The sequence below is a fragment of the Xenopus tropicalis genome, chromosome 8 (genome assembly GCF_000004195.4).
Source record: "Xenopus tropicalis strain Nigerian chromosome 8, UCB_Xtro_10.0, whole genome shotgun sequence".
NCBI classification, from domain to species: Eukaryota; Metazoa; Chordata; class Amphibia; order Anura; family Pipidae; genus Xenopus; species Xenopus tropicalis.
The window spans coordinates 143,227,706-143,249,687 of NC_030684.2; the positions used below are offsets into that span (position 1 = coordinate 143,227,706).

The following is a 21,982-nucleotide window of genomic DNA, read 5'->3' on the forward strand; positions in this document are numbered from 1 at the left end:
AAAATCAAAGTGTGTAATGTGGTGAAAATATATTGTGCTTTTACCCTGTTCTGGTACAAACTAGTGTGTCCCGGGATTCGCCAGAATCCGTCAGGGTGGGTTCAGCCAAACCCAAAAAAGTGGGTTCGGTGCATCCCTAATAGTAATCCCCAAGGGCCATTCTGGCTGAGATACGGCTATAGGGCACAGGGCAGATAGCAGCCAAGTCCTGGAGAATACAATGGGATTAGATTCCAGTGTAAGAACTAAATCCATTGTATTCTAAAGAGCTTATTTGCTATGAAATCTGAGCCTTTACTCATCTGTCAGACTAAATAACCCCCAGGGGCAGTGTGTAATTGCCTCTACTATACCTTATTCAGAGCAAGGCAACATTACAGGCCTCGTAAACATGACACTGACCAATGACAGGCCGATATTGGTGACCAATCCATGATGATCTGGGACCCAACCCGGAACCACTTTTGGCCACTTAGACCCCCCCATACCTGCCCACCATCCCCCAAACCTAGAGGTGGCATCATCCAATATGTGACCAAGGACAGAGCCGGGATAATTTGGATTTTTTATTTATTTATAAATATATACATGGTAGAGACCCCTCCCTTATTGGCTCCCTATGGGTGTTTCTGGGGTACCAGCCTGATGCAGGACCCCTGGGACTGTGGGGAGAAACACAATGGTGCAACATGGCAGCTCCTACGCACTGTAGATTTATGATTTTCAGAAGCAGAAAAGCAATATAAATTAGGAGAAATAAAAGAGTGCCTGGTTCTTGTGGCCTGAACCAATAAGCTGGGGGGGGTATATTTATTTTTTTGCCCAGACCGTGACATATAGAGGTGACAGCAGGCAGTCGGGAAGCGCTATAATTATATATCAGACAGGGAAATTGGCAGCAGGGGGCCCATCTGCAGATCAGGGTCCCGGGGTTTATTGGGGTCCTTGTAACCCCCAGGAGAGTAGAAACGCACACACTGGATATGGGGGTGCCCCGGGGGGTGCCAGGATCGTGGGTACCGGTGATGGAGTCTCTATCGCTGGGAAAACCATCTCTGTAGGATCCGGCTGAGCACAGTCTGTGAGTCGGACAGATCCGGAGGGGAGCGAGGATCCGAGGGCCTGCGTACGTGATCCCCTGAGGGGGCAGAGGGATTGCGACTCATGAGCCGAGCTATTACTTTCCCACAATGGTGCTCACTGCCTGCATTTGGTACTTACCAACGTTTGGCCCCTGGGGGCCCTCGCGTGTCTCGCTGCTGAGGATCTCGTCCCCTCTCTGCACAGTCACCGTGGTGCTCGTGTTCCCCTGGCTGTCTCGCACAGTGCGTCTCTCTTCTATCGTCTGTCACGGGGGGCAGAGGAGAAACATGGGGCACATAAACAATCTGGGGTACGCGCAGGGGTCCTATAGCCACACCCCTTGGCATACACACAAACACTTGATTGGTGCCTTCCCTCAGCGCCAACTTACCCCGTCGGGTCTCACCAACTTAGACACAGAAACACTTTGGAAAAAGGAAGAGGCTCTCGGCTCCGACGGTCTCAGAATCGTGTCCAAACCCCGAGAGGAGACTTCCGAGTCCAGATCTACACAGGGGGGGGGGGCAATACCGGGCATTAGGGCAGGATTTAGGGGACGGGATGGAGGAAGAGCAAAGGGCAGGAAAAGAGACTCAACTCACCCAGTGATCTCCTACATTCTCCCCTGCCCCCCAGTACTGCATGATGCACCCCCAAACATGGACTCACCTCGGTCTTGCTTGGCGCCACCTTGTGGGATTTCAACCTCCCCACCATCCTGCCGGCACAAACGGACACAGTCACAAACAGAATAACAGCCCAACGCAGCGCCACCTAGTGACACCAAGTGGAGCCTGATCGCTATACTTCTAGAACAGTGCTGTCCAACTTCTGTGGTACCGAGGGCTGGAATTTTTCCAACCTACGTGGTGGAGGGCCAATAATGGAAGCCAGTTTTGACCACTCCCCTTTTTGAAACCGCACCCATGTTATCACATGACCATAACCATATTAATGTTTGTAGTACAGCAAAAACCTTCCATACTCTGCCTGCCCTACCCTGTCTGTGTGTGCCATACTCTGCCTGCCCTACCCTGCCTGTGTGTGCGCCATACTCTGCCTGCCCTACCCTGCCTGTGTGTGCGCCATACTCTGCCCTGCCCTACCCCTGCCTGTGTGTGCGCCATACTCTGCCTGCCCTACCCTGCCTGTGTGTGCGCCATACTCTGCCTGCCCTACCCTGCCTGTGTGTGCGCCATACTCTGCCTGCCCTACCCTGCCTGTGGTGTGCGCCATACTCTGCCTGCCCTACCCTGCCTGTGTGTGCGCCATACTCTGCCTGCCCTACCCTGCCTGTGTGTGCGCCATACTCTGCCTGCCCTACCCTGCCTGTGTGTGCGCCATACTCTGCCTGCCCTACCCTGCCTGTGTGTGCGCCATACTCTGCCTGCCCTACCCTGCCTGTGTGTGCGCCATACTCTGCCTGCCCTACCCTGCCTGTGTGTGCGCCATACTCTGCCTGCCCTACCCTGCCTGTGTGTGCGCCATACTCTGCCTGCCCTACCCTGCCTGTGTGTGCGCCATACTCTGCCCCTGCCTGTGCGCCATACTCTGCCTGTGTGTGCGCCATACTCTGCCTGTGTGTGCGCCATACTCTGCCTGTGTGTGCGCCATACTCTGCCTGTGTGTGCGCCATACTCTGCCTGTGTGTGCGCCATACTCTGCCTGTGTGTGCGCCATACTCTGCCTGTGTGTGCGCCATACTCTGCCTGTGTGTGCGCCATACTCTGCCTGTGTGTGCGCCATACTCTGCCTGTGTGTGCGCCATACTCTGCCTGTGTGTGCGCCATACTCTGCCTGTGTGTGCGCCATACTCTGCCTGTGTGTGCGCCATACTCTGCCTGTGTGTGCGCCATACTCTGCCTGTGTGTGCGCCATACTCTGCCTGTGTGTGCGCCATACTCTGCCTGTGTGTGCGCCATACTCTGCCTGTGTGCGCCATACTCTGCCTGTGTGCGCCATACTCTGCCTGTGTGCGCCATACTCTGCCTGCCCTACCCTGCCTGTGTGTGCCATACTCTGCCTTCCCTACCCTGCCTGTGTGTGCCATACTCTGCCTGCCCTATGCTGCCTGTGTGTCATACTCTGCCTGCCCTACCCTGCCTGTGTGTGCCATACTCTGCCTTCCCTACCCTGCCTGTGTGTGCCATACTCTGCCTGCCCTATGCTGCCTGTGTGTCATACTCTGCCTGCCCTACCCTGCCTGTGTGTGCCATACTCTGTCTGCCCTACCCTGCCTGTGTGTATGGCACAGTGTAGTGACACAATGCTGGCACTGCTCCTACAGTCTGCACAATAACTATATATTAAAAAAAAATTTAATTGCAGTACCACCTCAGTATATGTTCTTTTTGTAGTGTGCAGGGTTTATTTGTGGGTTTCTACTGCTCCTGAGGTGTGAACAGGGGAACAATGTGGGTGATTACAGCCTGAGCCTGAGGTGTGAACACTGCAGGGGGGAACAATGCAGAGATTAAAAGGTGGAACAACACAGGGGATTACATGTTTAAACAATGCAGAGGGATTACAGCCTGAATCTGAGGTGAGAACCATGCAGGGGGGGCAGTTAATCTCAGTACTGATACCATTTAAAGCTTATACAAGGGTAAACCATCAAAGCAGCCAGACAGGTGGGGGGCCACACAGAGGGGGGTCAGTTGGACAGCACTGTTCTAGAACATTCTAGTCATAAATGGGAAAATCAGAACCTACCCAGCTGTATCTGCCCCATGGTGTTGCCCTTGGAAGTCTGGGAGGGGCCTGGGTGCTGGGGCTTCTGGGGAGGTGCGAGTCTGGGGATTTCAGCATGAAGTCCCGGAGCGACTTTGCCCCAAAACCCTCTGGTCTCCGCAATGGGGGATCCGCTCCCGGCAGCTCTAACGGGAAAGAATAAAGGGGAAATAAGAACGTTACTCCTAGTTACCCAGCTGTGAGCAGATCTATAGGAATATAATAAAGGGGAAATAAGAACATGTTACTCCTAGTTACCCAGCTGTAAGCAGATCTATAGGAATATAATAAAGGGGAAATAAGAACGTTACTCCTAGTTACCCAGCTGTAAGCAGATCTATAGGAATATAATAAAGGGGAAATAAGAACATGTTACTCCTAGTTACCCAGCTGTGAGCAGATCTATAGGAATATAATAAAGGGGAAATAAGAACATGATGTTACTCCTAGTTATCCAGCTGTGAGCAGATCTATAGGAATATAATAAAGGGGAAATAAGAACATGTTACTCCTAGTTACCCAGCTGTGAGCAGATCTATAGGAATATAATAAAGGGGAAATAAGAACATGTTACTCCTAGTTATCCAGCTGTGAGCAGATCTATAGGAATATAATAAAGGGGAAATAAGAACATGTTACTCCTAGTTACCCAGCTGTGAGCAGATCTATAGGAATATAATAAAGGGGAAATAAGAACATGATGTTACTCCTAGTTACCCAGCTGTGAGCAGATCTATAGGAATATAATAAAGGGGAAATAAGAACACGTTACTCCTAGTTACCCAGCTGTGAGCAGATCTATAGGAATATAATAAAGGGGAAATAAGAACATGTTACTCCTAGTTACCCAGCTGTGAGCAGATCTATAGGAATATAATAAAGGGAAAATAAGAACATGTTACTCCTAGTTACCCAGCTGTGAGCAGATCTATAGGAATATAATAAAGGGAAAATAAGAACATGTTACTCCTAGTTACCCAGCTGTGAGCAGATCTATAGGAATATAATAAAGGGGAAATAAGAACATGATGTTACTCCTAGTTATCCAGCTGTGAGCAGATCTATAGGAATATAATAAAGGGGAAATAAGAACATGTTACTCCTAGTTACCCAGCTGTGAGCAGATCTATAGGAATATAATAAAGGGGAAATAAGAACATGTTACTCCTAGTTATCCAGCTGTGAGCAGATCTATAGGAATATAATAAAGGGGAAATAAGAACATGTTACTCCTAGTTACCCAGCTGTGAGCAGATCTATAGGAATATAATAAAGGGGAAATAAGAACATGATGTTACTCCTAGTTACCCAGCTGTGAGCAGATCTATAGGAATATAATAAAGGGGAAATAAGAACATGATGTTACTCCTAGTTACCCAGCTGTGAGCAGATCTATAGGAATATAATAAAGGGGAAATAAGAACACGTTACTCCTAGTTACCCAGCTGTGAGCAGATCTATAGGAATATAATAAAGGGGAAATAAGAACATGTTACTCCTAGTTATCCAGCTGTGAGCAGATCTATAGGAATATAATAAAGGGAAAATAAGAACATGTTACTCCTAGTTACCCAGCTGTGAGCAGATCTATAGGAATATAATAAAGGGGAAATAAGAACGTTACTCCTAGTTATCCAGCTGTGAGCAGATCTATAGGAATATAATAAAGGGGAAATAAGAACATGTTACTCCTAGTTATCCAGCTGTGAGCAGATCTATAGGAATATAATAAAGGGGAAATAAGAACGTTACTCCTAGTTATCCAGCTGTGAGCAGATCTATAGGAATATAATAAAGGGGAAATAAGAACATGTTACTCCTAGTTATCCAGCTGTGAGCAGATCTATAGGAATATAATAAAGGGGAAATAAGAACATGTTACTCCTAGTTACCCAGCTGTGAGCAGATCTATAGGAATATAATAAAGGGGAAATAAGAACGTTACTCCTAGTTACCCAGCTGTGAGCAGATCTATAGGAATATAATAAAGGGAAAATAAGAACATGATGTTACTCCTAGTTACCCAGCTGTGAGCAGATCTATAGGAATATAATAAAGGGGAAATAAGAACGTTACTCCTAGTTACCCAGCTGTGAGCAGATCTATAGGAACATAATAAAGGGGAAATAAGAACGTTACTCCTAGTTATCCAGCTGTGAGCAGATCTATAGGAATATAATAAAGGGGAAATAAGAACATGATGTTACTCCTAGTTACCCAGCTGTGAGCAGATCTATAGGAATATAATAAAGGGGAAATAAGAACGTTACTCCTAGTTACCCAGCTGTGAGCAGATCTATAGGAACATAATAAAGGGGAAATAAGAACCTTACTCCTAGTTACCCAGCTGTGAGCAGATCTATAGGAATATAATAAAGGGGAAATAAGAACATGTTACTCCTAGTTATCCAGCTGTGAGCAGATCTATAGGAATATAATAAAGGGGAAATAAGAACATGATGTTACTCCTAGTTACCCAGCTGTGAGCAGATCTATAGGAACATAATAAAGGGGAAATAAGAACCTTACTCCTAGTTACCCAGCTGTGAGCAGATCTATAGGAATATAATAAAGGGGAAATAAGAACATGTTACTCCTAGTTACCCAGCTGTGAGCAGATCTATAGGAATATAATAAAGGGGAAATAAGAACATGATGTTACTCCTAGTTACCCAGCTGTGAGCAGATCTATAGGAATATAATAAAGGGGAAATAAGAACACGTTACTCCTAGTTACCCAGCTGTGAGCAGATCTATAGGAATATAATAAAGGGGAAATAAGAACATGTTACTCCTAGTTACCCAGCTGTGAGCAGATCTATAGGAATATAATAAAGGGGAAATAAGAACGTTACTCCTAGTTACCCAGCTGTGAGCAGATCTATAGGAATATAATAAAGGGGAAATAAGAACATGTTACTCCTAGTTACCCAGCTGTGAGCAGATCTATAGGAATATAATAAAGGGGAAATAAGAACATGTTACTCCTAGTTACCCAGCTGTGAGCAGATCTATAGGAATATAATAAAGGGGAAATAAGAACATGTTACTCCTAGTTACCCAGCTGTGAGCAGATCTATAGGAATATAATAAAGGGGAAATAAGAACATGTTACTCCTAGTTACCCAGCTGTGAGCAGATCTATAGGAATATAATAAAGGGGAAATAAGAACATGTTACTCCTAGTTACCCAGCTGTGAGCAGATCTATAGGAATATAATAAAGGGGAAATAAGAACATGTTACTCCTAGTTACCCAGCTGTGAGCAGATCTATAGGAATATAATAAAGGGGAAATAAGAACATGTTACTCCTAGTTATCCAGCTGTGAGCAGATCTATAGGAATATAATAAAGGGGAAATAAGAACGTTACTCCTAGTTACCCAGCTGTGAGCAGATCTATAGGAATATAATAAAGGGGAAATAAGAACGTTACTCCTAGTTACCCAGCTGTGAGCAGATCTATAGGAATATAATAAAGGGGAAATAAGAACATGTTACTCCTAGTTACCCAGCTGTGAGCAGATCTATAGGAATATAATAAAGGGGAAATAAGAACATGTTACTCCTAGTTACCCAGCTGTGAGCAGATCTATAGGAATATAATAAAGGGGAAATAAGAACATGTTACTCCTAGTTACCCAGCTGTGAGCAGATCTATAGGAATATAATAAAGGGGAAATAAGAACATGTTACTCCTAGTTACCCAGCTGTAAGCAGATCTATAGGAATATAATAAAGGGGAAATAAGAACATGTTACTCCTAGTTACCCAGCTGTGAGCAGATCTATAGGAATATAATAAAGGGGAAATAAGAACATGTTACTCCTAGTTACCCAGCTGTGAGCAGATCTATAGGAATATAATAAAGGGGAAATAAGAACATGATGTTACTCCTAGTTACCCAGCTGTGAGCAGATCTATAGGAATATAATAAAGGGGAAATAAGAACACGTTACTCCTAGTTACCCAGCTGTGAGCAGATCTATAGGAATATAATAAAGGGGAAATAAGAACGTTACTCCTAGTTATCCAGCTGTGAGCAGATCTATAGGAATATAATAAAGGGGAAATAAGAACATGATGTTACTCCTAGTTACCCAGCTGTGAGCAGATCTATAGGAATATAATAAAGGGGAAATAAGAACATGTTACTCCTAGTTACCCAGCTGTGAGCAGATCTATAGGAATATAATAAAGGGGAAATAAGAACATGATGTTACTCCTAGTTACCCAGCTGTGAGCAGATCTATAGGAATATAATAAAGGGGAAATAAGAACATGTTACTCCTAGTTACCCAGCTGTGAGCAGATCTATAGGAATATAATAAAGGGGAAATAAGAACGTTACTCCTAGTTATCCAGCTGTGAGCAGATCTATAGGAATATAATAAAGGGGAAATAAGAACATGATGTTACTCCTAGTTACCCAGCTGTGAGCAGATCTATAGGAATATAATAAAGGGGAAATAAGAACGTTACTCCTAGTTACCCAGCTGTGAGCAGATCTATAGGAATATAATAAAGGGGAAATAAGAACGTTACTCCTAGTTACCCAGCTGTGAGCAGATCTATAGGAATATAATAAAGGGGAAATAAGAACGTTACTCCTAGTTATCCAGCTGTGAGCAGATCTATAGGAATATAATAAAGGGGAAATAAGAACATGATGTTACTCCTAGTTACCCAGCTGTGAGCAGATCTATAGGAATATAATAAAGGGGAAATAAGAACGTTACTCCTAGTTACCCAGCTGTGAGCAGATCTATAGGAATATAATAAAGGGGAAATAAGAACATGTTACTCCTAGTTACCCAGCTGTGAGCAGATCTATAGGAATATAATAAAGGGGAAATAAGAACATGTTACTCCTAGTTACCCAGCTGTAAGCAGATCAATAGGAATATAATAAAGGGGAAATAAGAACATGTTACTCCTAGTTACCCAGCTGTGAGCAGATCTATAGGAATATAATAAAGGGGAAATAAGAACATGTTACTCCTAGTTATCCAGCTGTGAGCAGATCTATAGGAATATAATAAAGGGGAAATAAGAACATGTTACTCCTAGTTACCCAGCTGTAAGCAGATCAATAGGAATATAATAAAGGGGAAATAAGAACATGTTACTCCTAGTTACCCAGCTGTGAGCAGATCTATAGGAATATAATAAAGGGGAAATAAGAACATGTTACTCCTAGTTACCCAGCTGTGAGCAGATCTATAGGAATATAATAAAGGGGAAATAAGAACATGTTACTCCTAGTTACCCAGCTGTGAGCAGATCTATAGGAATATAATAAAGGGGAAATAAGAACATGTTACTCCTAGTTACCCAGCTGTGAGCAGATCTATAGGAATATAATAAAGGGGAAATAAGAACATGTTACTCCTAGTTACCCAGCTGTGAGCAGATCTATAGGAATATAATAAAGGGGAAATAAGAACATGTTACTCCTAGTTACCCAGCTGTGAGCAGATCTATAGGAATATAATAAAGGGGAAATAAGAACGTTACTCCTAGTTATCCAGCTGTGAGCAGATCTATAGGAATATAATAAAGGGGAAATAAGAACATGTTACTCCTAGTTATCCAGCTGTGAGCAGATCTATAGGAATATAATAAAGGGGAAATAAGAACATGTTACTCCTAGTTACCCAGCTGTGAGCAGATCTATAGGAATATAATAAAGGGGAAATAAGAACATGTTACTCCTAGTTACCCAGCTGTGAGCAGATCTATAGGAATATAATAAAGGGAAAATAAGAACATGATGTTACTCCTAGTTACCCAGCTGTGAGCAGATCTATAGGAATATAATAAAGGGGAAATAAGAACGTTACTCCTAGTTACCCAGCTGTGAGCAGATCTATAGGAACATAATAAAGGGGAAATAAGAACGTTACTCCTAGTTATCCAGCTGTGAGCAGATCTATAGGAATATAATAAAGGGGAAATAAGAACATGATGTTACTCCTAGTTACCCAGCTGTGAGCAGATCTATAGGAATATAATAAAGGGGAAATAAGAACGTTACTCCTAGTTACCCAGCTGTGAGCAGATCTATAGGAACATAATAAAGGGGAAATAAGAACCTTACTCCTAGTTACCCAGCTGTGAGCAGATCTATAGGAATATAATAAAGGGGAAATAAGAACGTTACTCCTAGTTACCCAGCTGTGAGCAGATCTATAGGAATATAATAAAGGGGAAATAAGAACGTTACTCCTAGTTACCCAGCTGTGAGCAGATCTATAGGAATATAATAAAGGGGAAATAAGAACCTTACTCCTAGTTACCCAGCTGTGAGCAGATCTATAGGAACATAATAAAGGGGAAATAAGAACCTTACTCCTAGTTACCCAGCTGTGAGCAGATCTATAGGAATATAATAAAGGGGAAATAAGAACATGTTACTCCTAGTTACCCAGCTGTAAGCAGATCAATAGGAATATAATAAAGGGGAAATAAGAACATGTTACTCCTAGTTACCCAGCTGTGAGCAGATCTATAGGAATATAATAAAGGGGAAATAAGAACATGTTACTCCTAGTTATCCAGCTGTGAGCAGATCTATAGGAATATAATAAAGGGGAAATAAGAACATGTTACTCCTAGTTACCCAGCTGTAGCAGATCTATAGGAATATAATAAAGGGGAAATAAGAACATGTTACTCCTAGTTACCCAGCTGTGAGCAGATCTATAGGAATATAATAAAGGGGAAATAAGAACATGATTTACTCCTAGTTACCCAGCTGTGAGCAGATCTATAGGAATATAATAAAGGGGAAATAAGAACACGTTACTCCTAGTTACCCAGCTGTGAGCAGATCTATAGGAATATAATAAAGGGGAAATAAGAACATGTTACTCCTAGTTACCCAGCTGTGAGCAGATCTATAGGAATATAATAAAGGGGAAATAAGAACATGTTACTCCTAGTTACCCAGCTGTGAGCAGATCTATAGGAATATAATAAAGGGGAAATAAGAACATGTTACTCCTAGTTACCCAGCTGTGAGCAGATCTATAGGAATATAATAAAGGGGAAATAAGAACATGACGTTACTCCTAGTTACCCAGCTGTGAGCAGATCTATAGGAATATAATAAAGGGGAAATAAGAACATGTTACTCCTAGTTACCCAGCTGTGAGCAGATCTATAGGAATATAATAAGGGGAAATAAGAACATGTTACTCCTAGTTACCCAGCTGTGAGCAGATCTATAGGAATATAATAAAGGGGAAATAAGAACATGTTACTCCTAGTTACCCAGCTGTGAGCAGATCTATAGGAATATAATAAAGGGGAAATAAGAACATGTTACTCCTAGTTACCCAGCTGTGAGCAGATCTATAGGAATATCAATAAAGGGGAAATAAGAACATGTTACTCCTAGTTACCCAGCTGTGAGCAGATCTATAGGAAATATAATAAAGGGGAAATAAGAACATGATGTTACTCCTAGTTACCCAGCTGTGAGCAGATCTATAGGAAATAATAAAGGGGAAATAAGAACGTTACTCCCTAGTTACCCAGCTGTGAGCAGATCTATAGGAAATATAATAAAGGGGAAATAAGAACTGTTACTCCTAGTTACCCAGCTGTGAGCAGATCTATAGGAATATAATAAAGGGGAAATAAGAACGTTACTCCTAGTTACCCAGCTGTGAGCAGATCTATAGGAATATAATAAAGGGGAAATAAGAACATGTTACTCCTAGTTTACCAGCTGTGAGCAGATCTATAGGAATATAATAAAGGGGAAATAAGAACATGTTACTCCTAGTTACCCAGCTGTGAGCAGATCTATAGGAATATAATAAGGGGAAATAAGAACTGTTACTCCTAGTTACCCAGCTGTGAGCAGATCTATAGGAATATAATAAAGGGGAAATCAAGAACATGTTACTCCTAGTTACCCAGGCTGTGAGCAGATCTATAGGAATATAAATAAAGGGGAAATAAGAACATGGTTACTGCTAGTTACCCAGCTGTGAGCAGATCTATAGGAATATAAAAAGGGGAAATAAGAACGTTACTACTAGTTATTCGCCAGCTGTGAGCAGATCATATAGGAATATATAAAGGGGAAATAAGAAAGTTACTCACTAGTTCTCCGCTGGTGGAGCAGATCTATAGGAACCTATAATAAAGGGGAAATACATGATGTTACTCCTAGTTATCCAGCTGTGACCAGATCTATAGGAATATAATAAAGGGGAAATAATGAACGTTACTCCTAGTTACCCAGCTGTGAGCCAGATCTATAGGAATATAATAAAGGGGAAGTAGAACGTTACCTCCTAGTTACCCAGCTGTGAGCAGACTCTATAGGAACATAATAAAGGGGAAATAAGAACATGTTACTCCTAGTTACCCAGCTGTGAGCAGATCTATAGGAATATAATAAAGGGGAAATAAGAACATGTTACTCCTAGTTATCCAGCTGTGAGCAGATCTATAGGAATATATAAAGGGGAAATAAGAACATGTTACTCCTAGTTACCCAGCTGTAAGCAGATCAATAGGAATATAATAAAGGGGAAATAAGAACATGTTACTCCTAGTTACCCAGCTGTGAGCAGATCTATAGGAATATAATAAAGGGGAAATAAGAACATGTTACTCCTAGTTACCCAGCTGTGAGCAGATCTATAGGAATATAATAAAGGGGAAATAAGAACATGTTACTCCTAGTTACCCAGCTGTGAGCAGATCTATAGGAATATAATAAAGGGGAAATAAGAACATGTTACTCCTAGTTACCCAGCTGTGAGCAGATCTATAGGAATATAATAAAGGGGAAATAAGAACGTTACTCCTAGTTACCCAGCTGTAAGCAGATCAATAGGAATATAATAAAGGGGAAATAAGAACATGTTACTCCTAGTTACCCAGCTGTGAGCAGATCTATAGGAATATAATAAAGGGGAAATAAGAACATGTTACTCCTAGTTACCCAGCTGTGAGCAGATCTATAGGAATATAATAAAGGGGAAATAAGAACATGATGTTACTCCTAGTTACCCAGCTGTGAGCAGATCTATAGGAATATAATAAAGGGGAAATAAGAACACGTTACTCCTAGTTACCCAGCTGTGAGCAGATCTATAGGAATATAATAAAGGGGAAATAAGAACGTTACTCCTAGTTATCCAGCTGTGAGCAGATCTATAGGAATATAATAAAGGGGAAATAAGAACATGATGTTACTCCTAGTTACCCAGCTGTGAGCAGATCTATAGGAATATAATAAAGGGGAAATAAGAACATGTTACTCCTAGTTACCCAGCTGTGAGCAGATCTATAGGAATATAATAAAGGGGAAATAAGAACATGATGTTACTCCTAGTTACCCAGCTGTGAGCAGATCTATAGGAATATAATAAAGGGGAAATAAGAACATGTTACTCCTAGTTACCCAGCTGTGAGCAGATCTATAGGAATATAATAAAGGGGAAATAAGAACGTTACTCCTAGTTATCCAGCTGTGAGCAGATCTATAGGAATATAATAAAGGGGAAATAAGAACATGATGTTACTCCTAGTTACCCAGCTGTGAGCAGATCTATAGGAATATAATAAAGGGGAAATAAGAACGTTACTCCTAGTTATCCAGCTGTGAGCAGATCTATAGGAATATAATAAAGGGGAAATAAGAACATGTTACTCCTAGTTACCCAGCTGTGAGCAGATCTATAGGAATATAATAAAGGGGAAATAAGAACGTTACTCCTAGTTACCCAGCTGTGAGCAGATCTATAGGAATATAATAAAGGGGAAATAAGAACATGTTACTCCTAGTTACCCAGCTGTAAGCAGATCAATAGGAATATAATAAAGGGGAAATAAGAACATGTTACTCCTAGTTACCCAGCTGTGAGCAGATCTATAGGAATATAATAAAGGGGAAATAAGAACATGTTACTCCTAGTTACCCAGCTGTAAGCAGATCAATAGGAATATAATAAAGGGGAAATAAGAACATGTTACTCCTAGTTACCCAGCTGTGAGCAGATCTATAGGAATATAATAAAGGGGAAATAAGAACATGTTACTCCTAGTTACCCAGCTGTAAGCAGATCAATAGGAATATAATAAAGGGGAAATAAGAACATGTTACTCCTAGTTACCCAGCTGTGAGCAGATCTATAGGAATATAATAAAGGGGAAATAAGAACATGTTACTCCTAGTTACCCAGCTGTAAGCAGATCAATAGGAATATAATAAAGGGGAAATAAGAACATGTTACTCCTAGTTACCCAGCTGTGAGCAGATCTATAGGAATATAATAAAGGGGAAATAAGAACATGTTACTCCTAGTTATCCAGCTGTGAGCAGATCTATAGGAATATAATAAAGGGGAAATAAGAACATGTTACTCCTAGTTACCCAGCTGTAAGCAGATCAATAGGAATATAATAAAGGGGAAATAAGAACATGTTACTCCTAGTTACCCAGCTGTGAGCAGATCTATAGGAATATAATAAAGGGGAAATAAGAACATGTTACTCCTAGTTACCCAGCTGTGAGCAGATCTATAGGAATATAATAAAGGGGAAATAAGAACATGTTACTCCTAGTTACCCAGCTGTGAGCAGATCTATAGGAATATAATAAAGGGGAAATAAGAACATGTTACTCCTAGTTACCCAGCTGTGAGCAGATCTATAGGAATATAATAAAGGGGAAATAAGAACGTTACTCCTAGTTACCCAGCTGTAAGCAGATCAATAGGAATATAATAAAGGGGAAATAAGAACATGTTACTCCTAGTTACCCAGCTGTGAGCAGATCTATAGGAATATAATAAAGGGGAAATAAGAACGTTACTCCTAGTTACCCAGCTGTGAGCAGATCTATAGGAATATAATAAAGGGGAAATAAGAACATGTTACTCCTAGTTATCCAGCTGTGAGCAGATCTATAGGAATATAATAAAGGGGAAATAAGAACGTTACTCCTAGTTACCCAGCTGTGAGCAGATCTATAGGAATATAATAAAGGGGAAATAAGAACGTTACTCCTAGTTACCCAGCTGTGAGCAGATCTATAGGAATATAATAAAGGGGAAATAAGAACGTTACTCCTAGTTACCCAGCTGTGAGCAGATCTATAGGAATATAATAAAGGGGAAATAAGAACATGTTACTCCTAGTTATCCAGCTGTGAGCAGATCTATAGGAACATAATAAAGGGGAAATAAGAACATGTTACTCCTAGTTACCCAGCTGTGAGCAGATCTATAGGAATATAATAAAGGGGAAATAAGAACCTTACTCCTAGTTACCCAGCTGTGAGCAGATCTATAGGAATATAATAAAGGGGAAATAAGAACGTTACTCCTAGTTACCCAGCTGTGAGCAGATCTATAGGAATATAATAAAGGGGAAATAAGAACGTTACTCCTAGTTACCCAGCTGTAAGCAGATCAATAGGAATATAATAAAGGGGAAATAAGAACATGTTACTCCTAGTTACCCAGCTGTGAGCAGATCTATAGGAATATAATAAAGGGGAAATAAGAACATGTTACTCCTAGTTACCCAGCTGTGAGCAGATCTATAGGAATATAATAAAGGGGAAATAAGAACGTTACTCCTAGTTATCCAGCTGTGAGCAGATCTATAGGAATATAATAAAGGGGAAATAAGAACATGTTACTCCTAGTTACCCAGCTGTGAGCAGATCTATAGGAATATAATAAAGGGGAAATAAGAACATGTTACTCCTAGTTACCCAGCTGTGAGCAGATCTATAGGAATATAATAAAGGGGAGATAAGAACGTTACTCCTAGTTACCCAGCTGTGAGCAGATCTATAGGAATATAATAAAGGGGAAATAAGAACATGTTACTCCTAGTTACCCAGCTGTGAGCAGATCTATAGGAATATAATAAAGGGGAAATAAGAACGTTACTCCTAGTTACCCAGCTGTGAGCAGATCTATAGGAATATAATAAAGGGGAAATAAGAACGTTACTCCTAGTTACCCAGCTGTGAGCAGATCTATAGGAATATAATAAAGGGGAAATAAGAACGTTACTCCTAGTTACCCAGCTGTGAGCAGATCTATAGGAATATAATAAAGGGGAAATAAGAACGTTACTCCTAGTTACCCAGCTGTGAGCAGATCTATAGGAATATAATAAAGGGGAAATAAGAATGTTACTCCTAGTTACCCAGCTGTGAGCAGATCTATAGGAATATAATAAAGGGGAAATAAGAACATGTTACTCCTAGTTATCCAGCTGTGAGCAGATCTATAGGAATATAATAAAGGGGAAATAAGAACATGTTACTCCTAGTTACCCAGCTGTGAGCAGATCTATAGGAATATAATAAAGGGGAAATAAGAACACGGTTGTGCCAATGACTTCTGATGCCTCCAATCCTACTCCCAGATCTCAGCTGTACCCCAGTTGCACCCATTTGTACCCCAGATATTAATATTCTGTTGATCCAGTAGATCCCACATACTGAGGTTCCCCCCCAAGATGGTTACCCTTGTTGCCCCCTCCCTAAGGAATGTTGTGCCCCCCTATGGCAGTTACACCTGCCCCGCACAGAGGTTCTGACCCAAAATTACCAGGAACCACTCGAGTCATTGATCCGAAATCTGCAAAAAGCTCGTTGAAATCCCTGAAGAATTCTTCGAAACCGAAGACGTCGGCCATCGGGTCACGTCCGGGTCCAAACGAGAATCCAAAGTTGAAACCAGGAGGCCGACCAAAGGGATGACCAATGTCTGCATCTTCCTCATCATCATCATCGTCGTCGTCTTCATCGTAGGTCATCCCGCCGAAGAACGGGTCTCTGGAACAACATGGGGCATTAGAAGGGGGCAGAGAGGGGAGCCATTCAGTTGGAACCTTATAGGCACAGCTCTAGCCCCTTCTCCCCATATAAATCTAGGTATTTTTCTGCACAGCTGTTAACTTACCCTTTAATTTGTATGCATGTTGTTGGTATTTCTCTCATGCTACACTAGTGCTATGATCAATCAGCAGCCAAACTAGAGAGTTGGAATGAGCTGAGATGGGGCAGTTGGGGAGGGAGGAACCCTGTACCCCCCTGTTTCTGTACCCCCCTGTTACTGTACCCCCGTTACTGTACCCCCCTTACTGTACCCCCCTTACTGTACCCCCCTGTTACTGTACCCCCCGTTACTGTACCCCCCCCGTTACTGTACCCCCCCGTTACTGTACCCCCATACATGGCTGAAACTGAGGGTGAACTCAGGACCCCCAATTTGTCTTGACATTGAGCACATTGCCCCCTGGGAGTAGGGGAGCTGGGGGGTGTGGCTACTCCCTGGCCTTGGGAAGTAGGGGCGGGGCTTCTCAGCAGGGGGGAGGTGCTGGCTGAACAGGGGGCTGTCACTCAAGCCATATATGGCCGCAGGGTGGGGGGAGTCGCACCGGACCCAGAATGCCAATAATACAAGTAAATATATATATATAAGTCTGCATTTACTGTGACATTTCTGTATAAGAGGAATAAGTGAAGTGATTGGCCATTAGGGACCCCCAGATATTGGGGTGCATCTCCCAGAATTCCCAGCATCCCACTCTCAGCCAAACCCAACAGATATCACTGCTGTTCAACTGCAACTATCAACCAAAAGCCCAACTACTGCTGAACATTCCCAGCAGCCCCTGCGGCCAGCCCGCCCCCCCCATGGTATCCCTATGTAGCAGCCCTGGGGGCAGAGCTATATATATATACGGGAATATACCCGCACATACACACGGAACCCCAGTCCTTGCTCTAGGGGCGCCATTACCTGATCCCTCCCGGCTCAAAGAACCTCCTGAACAGCTCAAACAGGCTCATGTCCCCCTGTCACCTCATCCAGCAGCTGGAACTTTCTCACCCTGCCCCACTTCCGGCACCGCTACCGCCCCACTTCCGTCCGGATCCAGGCTTAGAACTAGAAGCTCTTCCGCCCTCCGCTCTGGCTCCTGTGGGACACGCCCCCCCATTCCTCAGCCACTGCCGCTGCTCTCCGCTGATGACGCTCAGTATAGAGGCGGGGCTTGTGTAACTAGTGAGCGATTCCTATTAAAGGGAAAGTAACATGGAAATTAAATGCTCCGCTTATACTGATGAACTGTACAAGATTCCTTCCATTTCTATTGGAGAGATAAGACTAAACTACCAGGCTAAGGCCGTTGGATTTCATCATATATGAGCCCTGGGCACTAACTGCCCCCTGTGTGTGTTTAATAGAAGTGACAGGGATCAGGGGAGGGGGCTAAGGATAATTAATTAAGGATAATTAGGGGTAATTAAGGCATTACTGCAGGGCACTTCCCAGGCAGGGGTTACAGGGGCAGGGGTTACAGGAGCAGGGCAGGGGTTACAGGGGCAGGGCAATGGTTACAGGGGCAGGGGTTACAGGGGCAGGGCAGGGGTTACAGGGGCAGGGGTTACAGTGGCAGCAACACACTTCCTAATGGCAGTTTATCTCCTTTTGTAGCCAAGATCCACCTACCGCCAAGGAGGAGTACTTGAGCAGCAGAGAACGTTCCACGGCAAGGACCTCGGAGAACTGTGCCTATTTTCCTATTGCCGGGGCAGCCATTGGGGGGTGGGTTAGAGGGGGTAAGTAGGGGGCTCAGTCTTTGCTGGGCCTCTGAAAACCAAAATGTAATACAGAACTGGGGCCCTAAGTGTTTAACTTGTGTTTGGCCCCTAATGGTCCCCAGTGGCTGCCCTTCCTACTAACACTTCTACTACTACCAACCCCCCTAGCAGGGCCCCCCCTAACCCCCCTAGCAGGGCCCCCCCTGAGTGTGTACATTTAATGCATCAGGGGAGGAACAGTCGGGCAGGGGGAGCACCAGCAAGGCTCAGATTCTTCCCAGTGTCCCGGCGGCCCAGTCCGGTCCATCATTTCCCTAGCACACACACAGGGTACAACACTGGTGCCCAATAGTGGGAGTGGCTGGCAGCTGGGGCCCCTCCTGGGGCAAGATGGAGGCAGGACTGGCAAACCAAGCACCCAGCAGCCATTTATTAATAGCTTGTTAATAGGCAATTCATTTAGGGAGCCAGGATAGATTAACCCTTCTGTCCCCGTGTAGCTACAGCCACTATATAAATCAACCTCTCCATTTCCAAAAGCCAGTCAGGGTTTTGGAAGGTATTATGTGATTGTAGCTACAGATAAGGAAAGTACCGCTCACATATACAGTATATGGGCACAATTATCCCCTACACCTGCTTGCCCAACATCTCATTCCCAACCAAGGGGATTCATATGCAGTTGCCCTTCCTGTTGCTGCTATAATGGCCCCTACTCGTCGGGAAGGTTCCTACTATATACTAAAACTTTGGGGGATTTGCTGGGCACCAATGTTGGGGGCTCCACTTTATCCCACGGGGGGTCAGTTGGGTTGGGGGTCAGGGCTCAGTGCAGTCAGGTTCTTCCCATCTCAGCAAACCCATTCTGTATGGACCTGGATCTGTTCCTGGGGGGCTATTGTGCTGAAACAGGAAAGGGCCCCCAATAAACTCTTCCACAAAGTAGGGAGCATTGCCCACGGTGAGGTTTGTTGCCTCTTATCATCCATAAAAACCCCTACACCCTCCGTGAATAGTTCAAGGGGAAGTTAACCCCCTCATTGTTTTCATTTCACCCAGTTTCAAGTGAAACTTAAACACATTATTGTTTTCCAGGAACGAGCGTCGATGCTCCTAAAATGGCCGCTGGAGCACTTCCTGTTTGGGAAAAATAAAACAAACATCCGTTTCAACTTAAGTTTTTTTTTAATTTTTTTAATTTGAAAGTTTTTATTGTTTTTTTAAAGAGAAAAAGTAGAACAATCAACAAACTTGCCATGCACGTCAACAGCTTTTCTTTACATTGATAACATAATGTGCTTTTTTCCTTTTGTTTACATGGTTATGTCTCATTTCTATTGGGCTATGGTTGATTGAGTAGTAAAGGTGATAGGGTGAGTGGGGTAGAGATAGAGAGGTAGAGTTAATGGGGTAAGGGGGGGTGGAATAGAGGGGGGGTTAAAAGTTACCGGTTCTCAGTCGGTTTCTATACGGTGCTTTCGGTCTGCCGGCTCTCCAGGTACTGGGCCCATGGATACCACTCCAGCTCCCCTTCATAGCTCCTGCCCAAGAGATGATGAACAATGATCGAGTTTAATTCAGATTTATACCGTGTCGGGTTTATACCCCCAAGTGAGAAGGAAAGGTACAATCGAAGGGGTGTGATAAATGTTAGGTGCCCCCCAGTGACTTGAATCACTTACCTGATACCCTGGGTAGGAGCAGGGCCCACCCGCACAACCCCCTCTCCTAAGTGCACATAGTTAGGAACATCAGGGATTGGTTTGGGGCCACCGGGGGCCCACCAGGTTTATTCCCAGTGCCCCACTGGCTCAGTCTGACCCTGAATACAGTCCAGCACTTACAGATGTTTCTGTGCAGCTACAGAGCCCCTTTAATATGCCGTAAGGGGCCACTTTTCTACCCAACTCCAAGGCTCCTCTACCACCCCCTTCCCCCAAAGCTTCCGTACCTTCAAGGTTGCCTTGGAGCTTTTTGCAGCCCTGGCAATGCTGTTCAGCCCATTACTATGGTATATAAACAAATATGGTGGCACTTGGCCAGTGTCTCTGCTTGGGTAGTAATTAGTGTCTCTTACGAGAACCTTATCAAGGAGGTTGCATTTTGCTTTGAACATGCCAGTAAGTGTTTAGTAAGTCACACAGTAAGGTTCCGGGGGCACGCCTGTTTATAAGATATATGTCCTATTGGATAACTGCAGTTCAGTCAGAAAAGGAGATTTTATACTCACCGGAAAATCCTTTTCTCTAGCGGCCCTCCTGTCAGTGCAGACGTTAGGGTTTTGTCTGTGATCACCTCTGGAGGCAGGACAGAGAATTGAACTTAGTGGCTCCTGGTCCCTCCCACTGTATATATAGGTCGTCTCCACCCTCACTCCTCAGTTCTGTTGGTAAGCTCAGTCGGTGGAGACAGTACAGATAGAAGGAAGGCCAAGAGACATAAGGTAGAAGGATAGCGAGAAAGAGGTCCCGGTGCCCATACTAAATCAGCCTGGGTGGGACTTACCGCACTGACAGTTCGGGCCTACGAGAAAAGGATTTTCCGGTGAGTATAAAATCTCCTTTTCTCTAGCGGCCCTCCTGTCAGTGCAGAATGTATGGGGACGTTCCAAAGCTGTCCCTTAACTGGGTGGGTAGAACTTTAGTATGCCGTGTATAGTGTTTCTGGCACTATGCCACAGCCGCTTGTAGAACTTTTCGGCCAAACGCGGCCGGTTGAGAAGCGTAAACATTTAACTTATAGAACTTAATAAAAGTATTTGGTGAGACCCAAGTGGCTGCTCGGCAGATCTGGTCTGCGGTTGCCAAGTTCTGTAGTGCCCATGACGTGCCTTGTGCCCGTGTAGAGTGGGCTTTAACTGTGAACGGTCTGGGCACATTTTTTTGTCATATGCTGTATGGATAGTTTCAACTAGCCAACGGGCTATAGTCCTTTTTGATACAGCTTTTCCTTTGTGAGTAGTAGAATATGATATTAGGAGGCTCTCTGACCGTCTGTATTCTTCCGATCTTTTTAAGTAAATCCGGAGTGCCCGGACCACGTCTAATTTGTGTAGGAGTCTCTCCTTCTCGTTAGACGGTTTTGGACAGTAGGAAGGTAAAATTATGTCTTGGTTCATATGGCGTTCTGTAACTACCTTCAGTAGGAACCCTGGTGAGGTCCTGAGTACCGCCTTGTCATGGTGAAGTGTGAGCCATGGTTCCTTGCTGGACAGTGCCGCCATCTCAGATACCCGTTTAGCTGATGTAATCGCTATTAGGAACGTTACTTTAAGTGATAGCCACTTTAGTTCACATGATGATAAAGGTTCAAACGTAAAATTCCATGTTGCTAGGGGTTCCCTAAGGGGTGGTCGTGTTCTGGTAACACCCCTGATAAATTGTTGTATTGTAGGGTCTTCAGCCCATTTTGAATGTGTCAGCGCTGTAATTGCTGAAATCTGTGTCTTTAGGGTGCGTAACCCTAGTCCTTTCTGAAACCCCTCCGTCAGGAATTCTACCACCTGGATTGTGGAAATATTCTTCCAAGGAATGTCCCTCTGTTTGCACCATTTGAGAAGGGTCCTCCAGACCC

At 43.5% G+C, this 21,982-nt stretch overlaps 1 protein-coding gene across 2 annotated transcripts; it reads right to left on the reverse strand.

Annotated features, from left to right (window-relative positions):
- Nucleotides 1-553: 553 nt before the first annotated feature.
- Nucleotides 554-17,750, reverse strand: hax1 (HCLS1 associated protein X-1). Of its 2 annotated transcripts, none has more exons than XM_031890872.1 (7): nucleotides 17,607-17,750; nucleotides 16,410-16,636; nucleotides 3,796-3,959; nucleotides 1,753-1,801; nucleotides 1,475-1,590; nucleotides 1,222-1,345; nucleotides 554-1,138 (listed from the first exon to the last, which is right to left on the reverse strand). In XM_031890872.1, the coding sequence occupies exons 1-7, from the start codon at nucleotides 17,654-17,656 to the stop codon at nucleotides 1,035-1,037; spliced, it is 834 nt and encodes a 277-aa protein (XP_031746732.1). In that variant the 5' UTR covers nucleotides 17,657-17,750; the 3' UTR covers nucleotides 554-1,034. The 2 variants fall into 2 exon arrangements, with proteins under 2 accessions (XP_031746732.1, XP_031746733.1); XM_031890873.1 differs by lacking the exon at nucleotides 17,607-17,750 and adding an exon at nucleotides 16,764-16,873.
- Nucleotides 17,751-21,982: the final 4,232 nt, after the last annotated feature.

What these genes read in the sequence shown, in the direction of transcription:
- hax1 (XM_031890872.1), bottom strand. Translation starts at nt 17,656, where the DNA reads ATGAGCCTGTTTGAGCTGTTCAGGAGGTTCTTTGAGCCGGGAGGGATC. An exon ending in CATGGGGCAGATACAGCTGG is followed by an intron (nt 1,802 to 3,795) that starts GTAGGTTCTGAT and finishes TTGTGCCGGCAG; the next exon opens with GATGGTGGGGAGGTTGAAAT. An exon ending in AGTTGGTGAGACCCGACGGG is followed by an intron (nt 1,346 to 1,474) that starts GTAAGTTGGCGC and finishes CCCCCGTGACAG; the next exon opens with ACGATAGAAGAGAGACGCAC.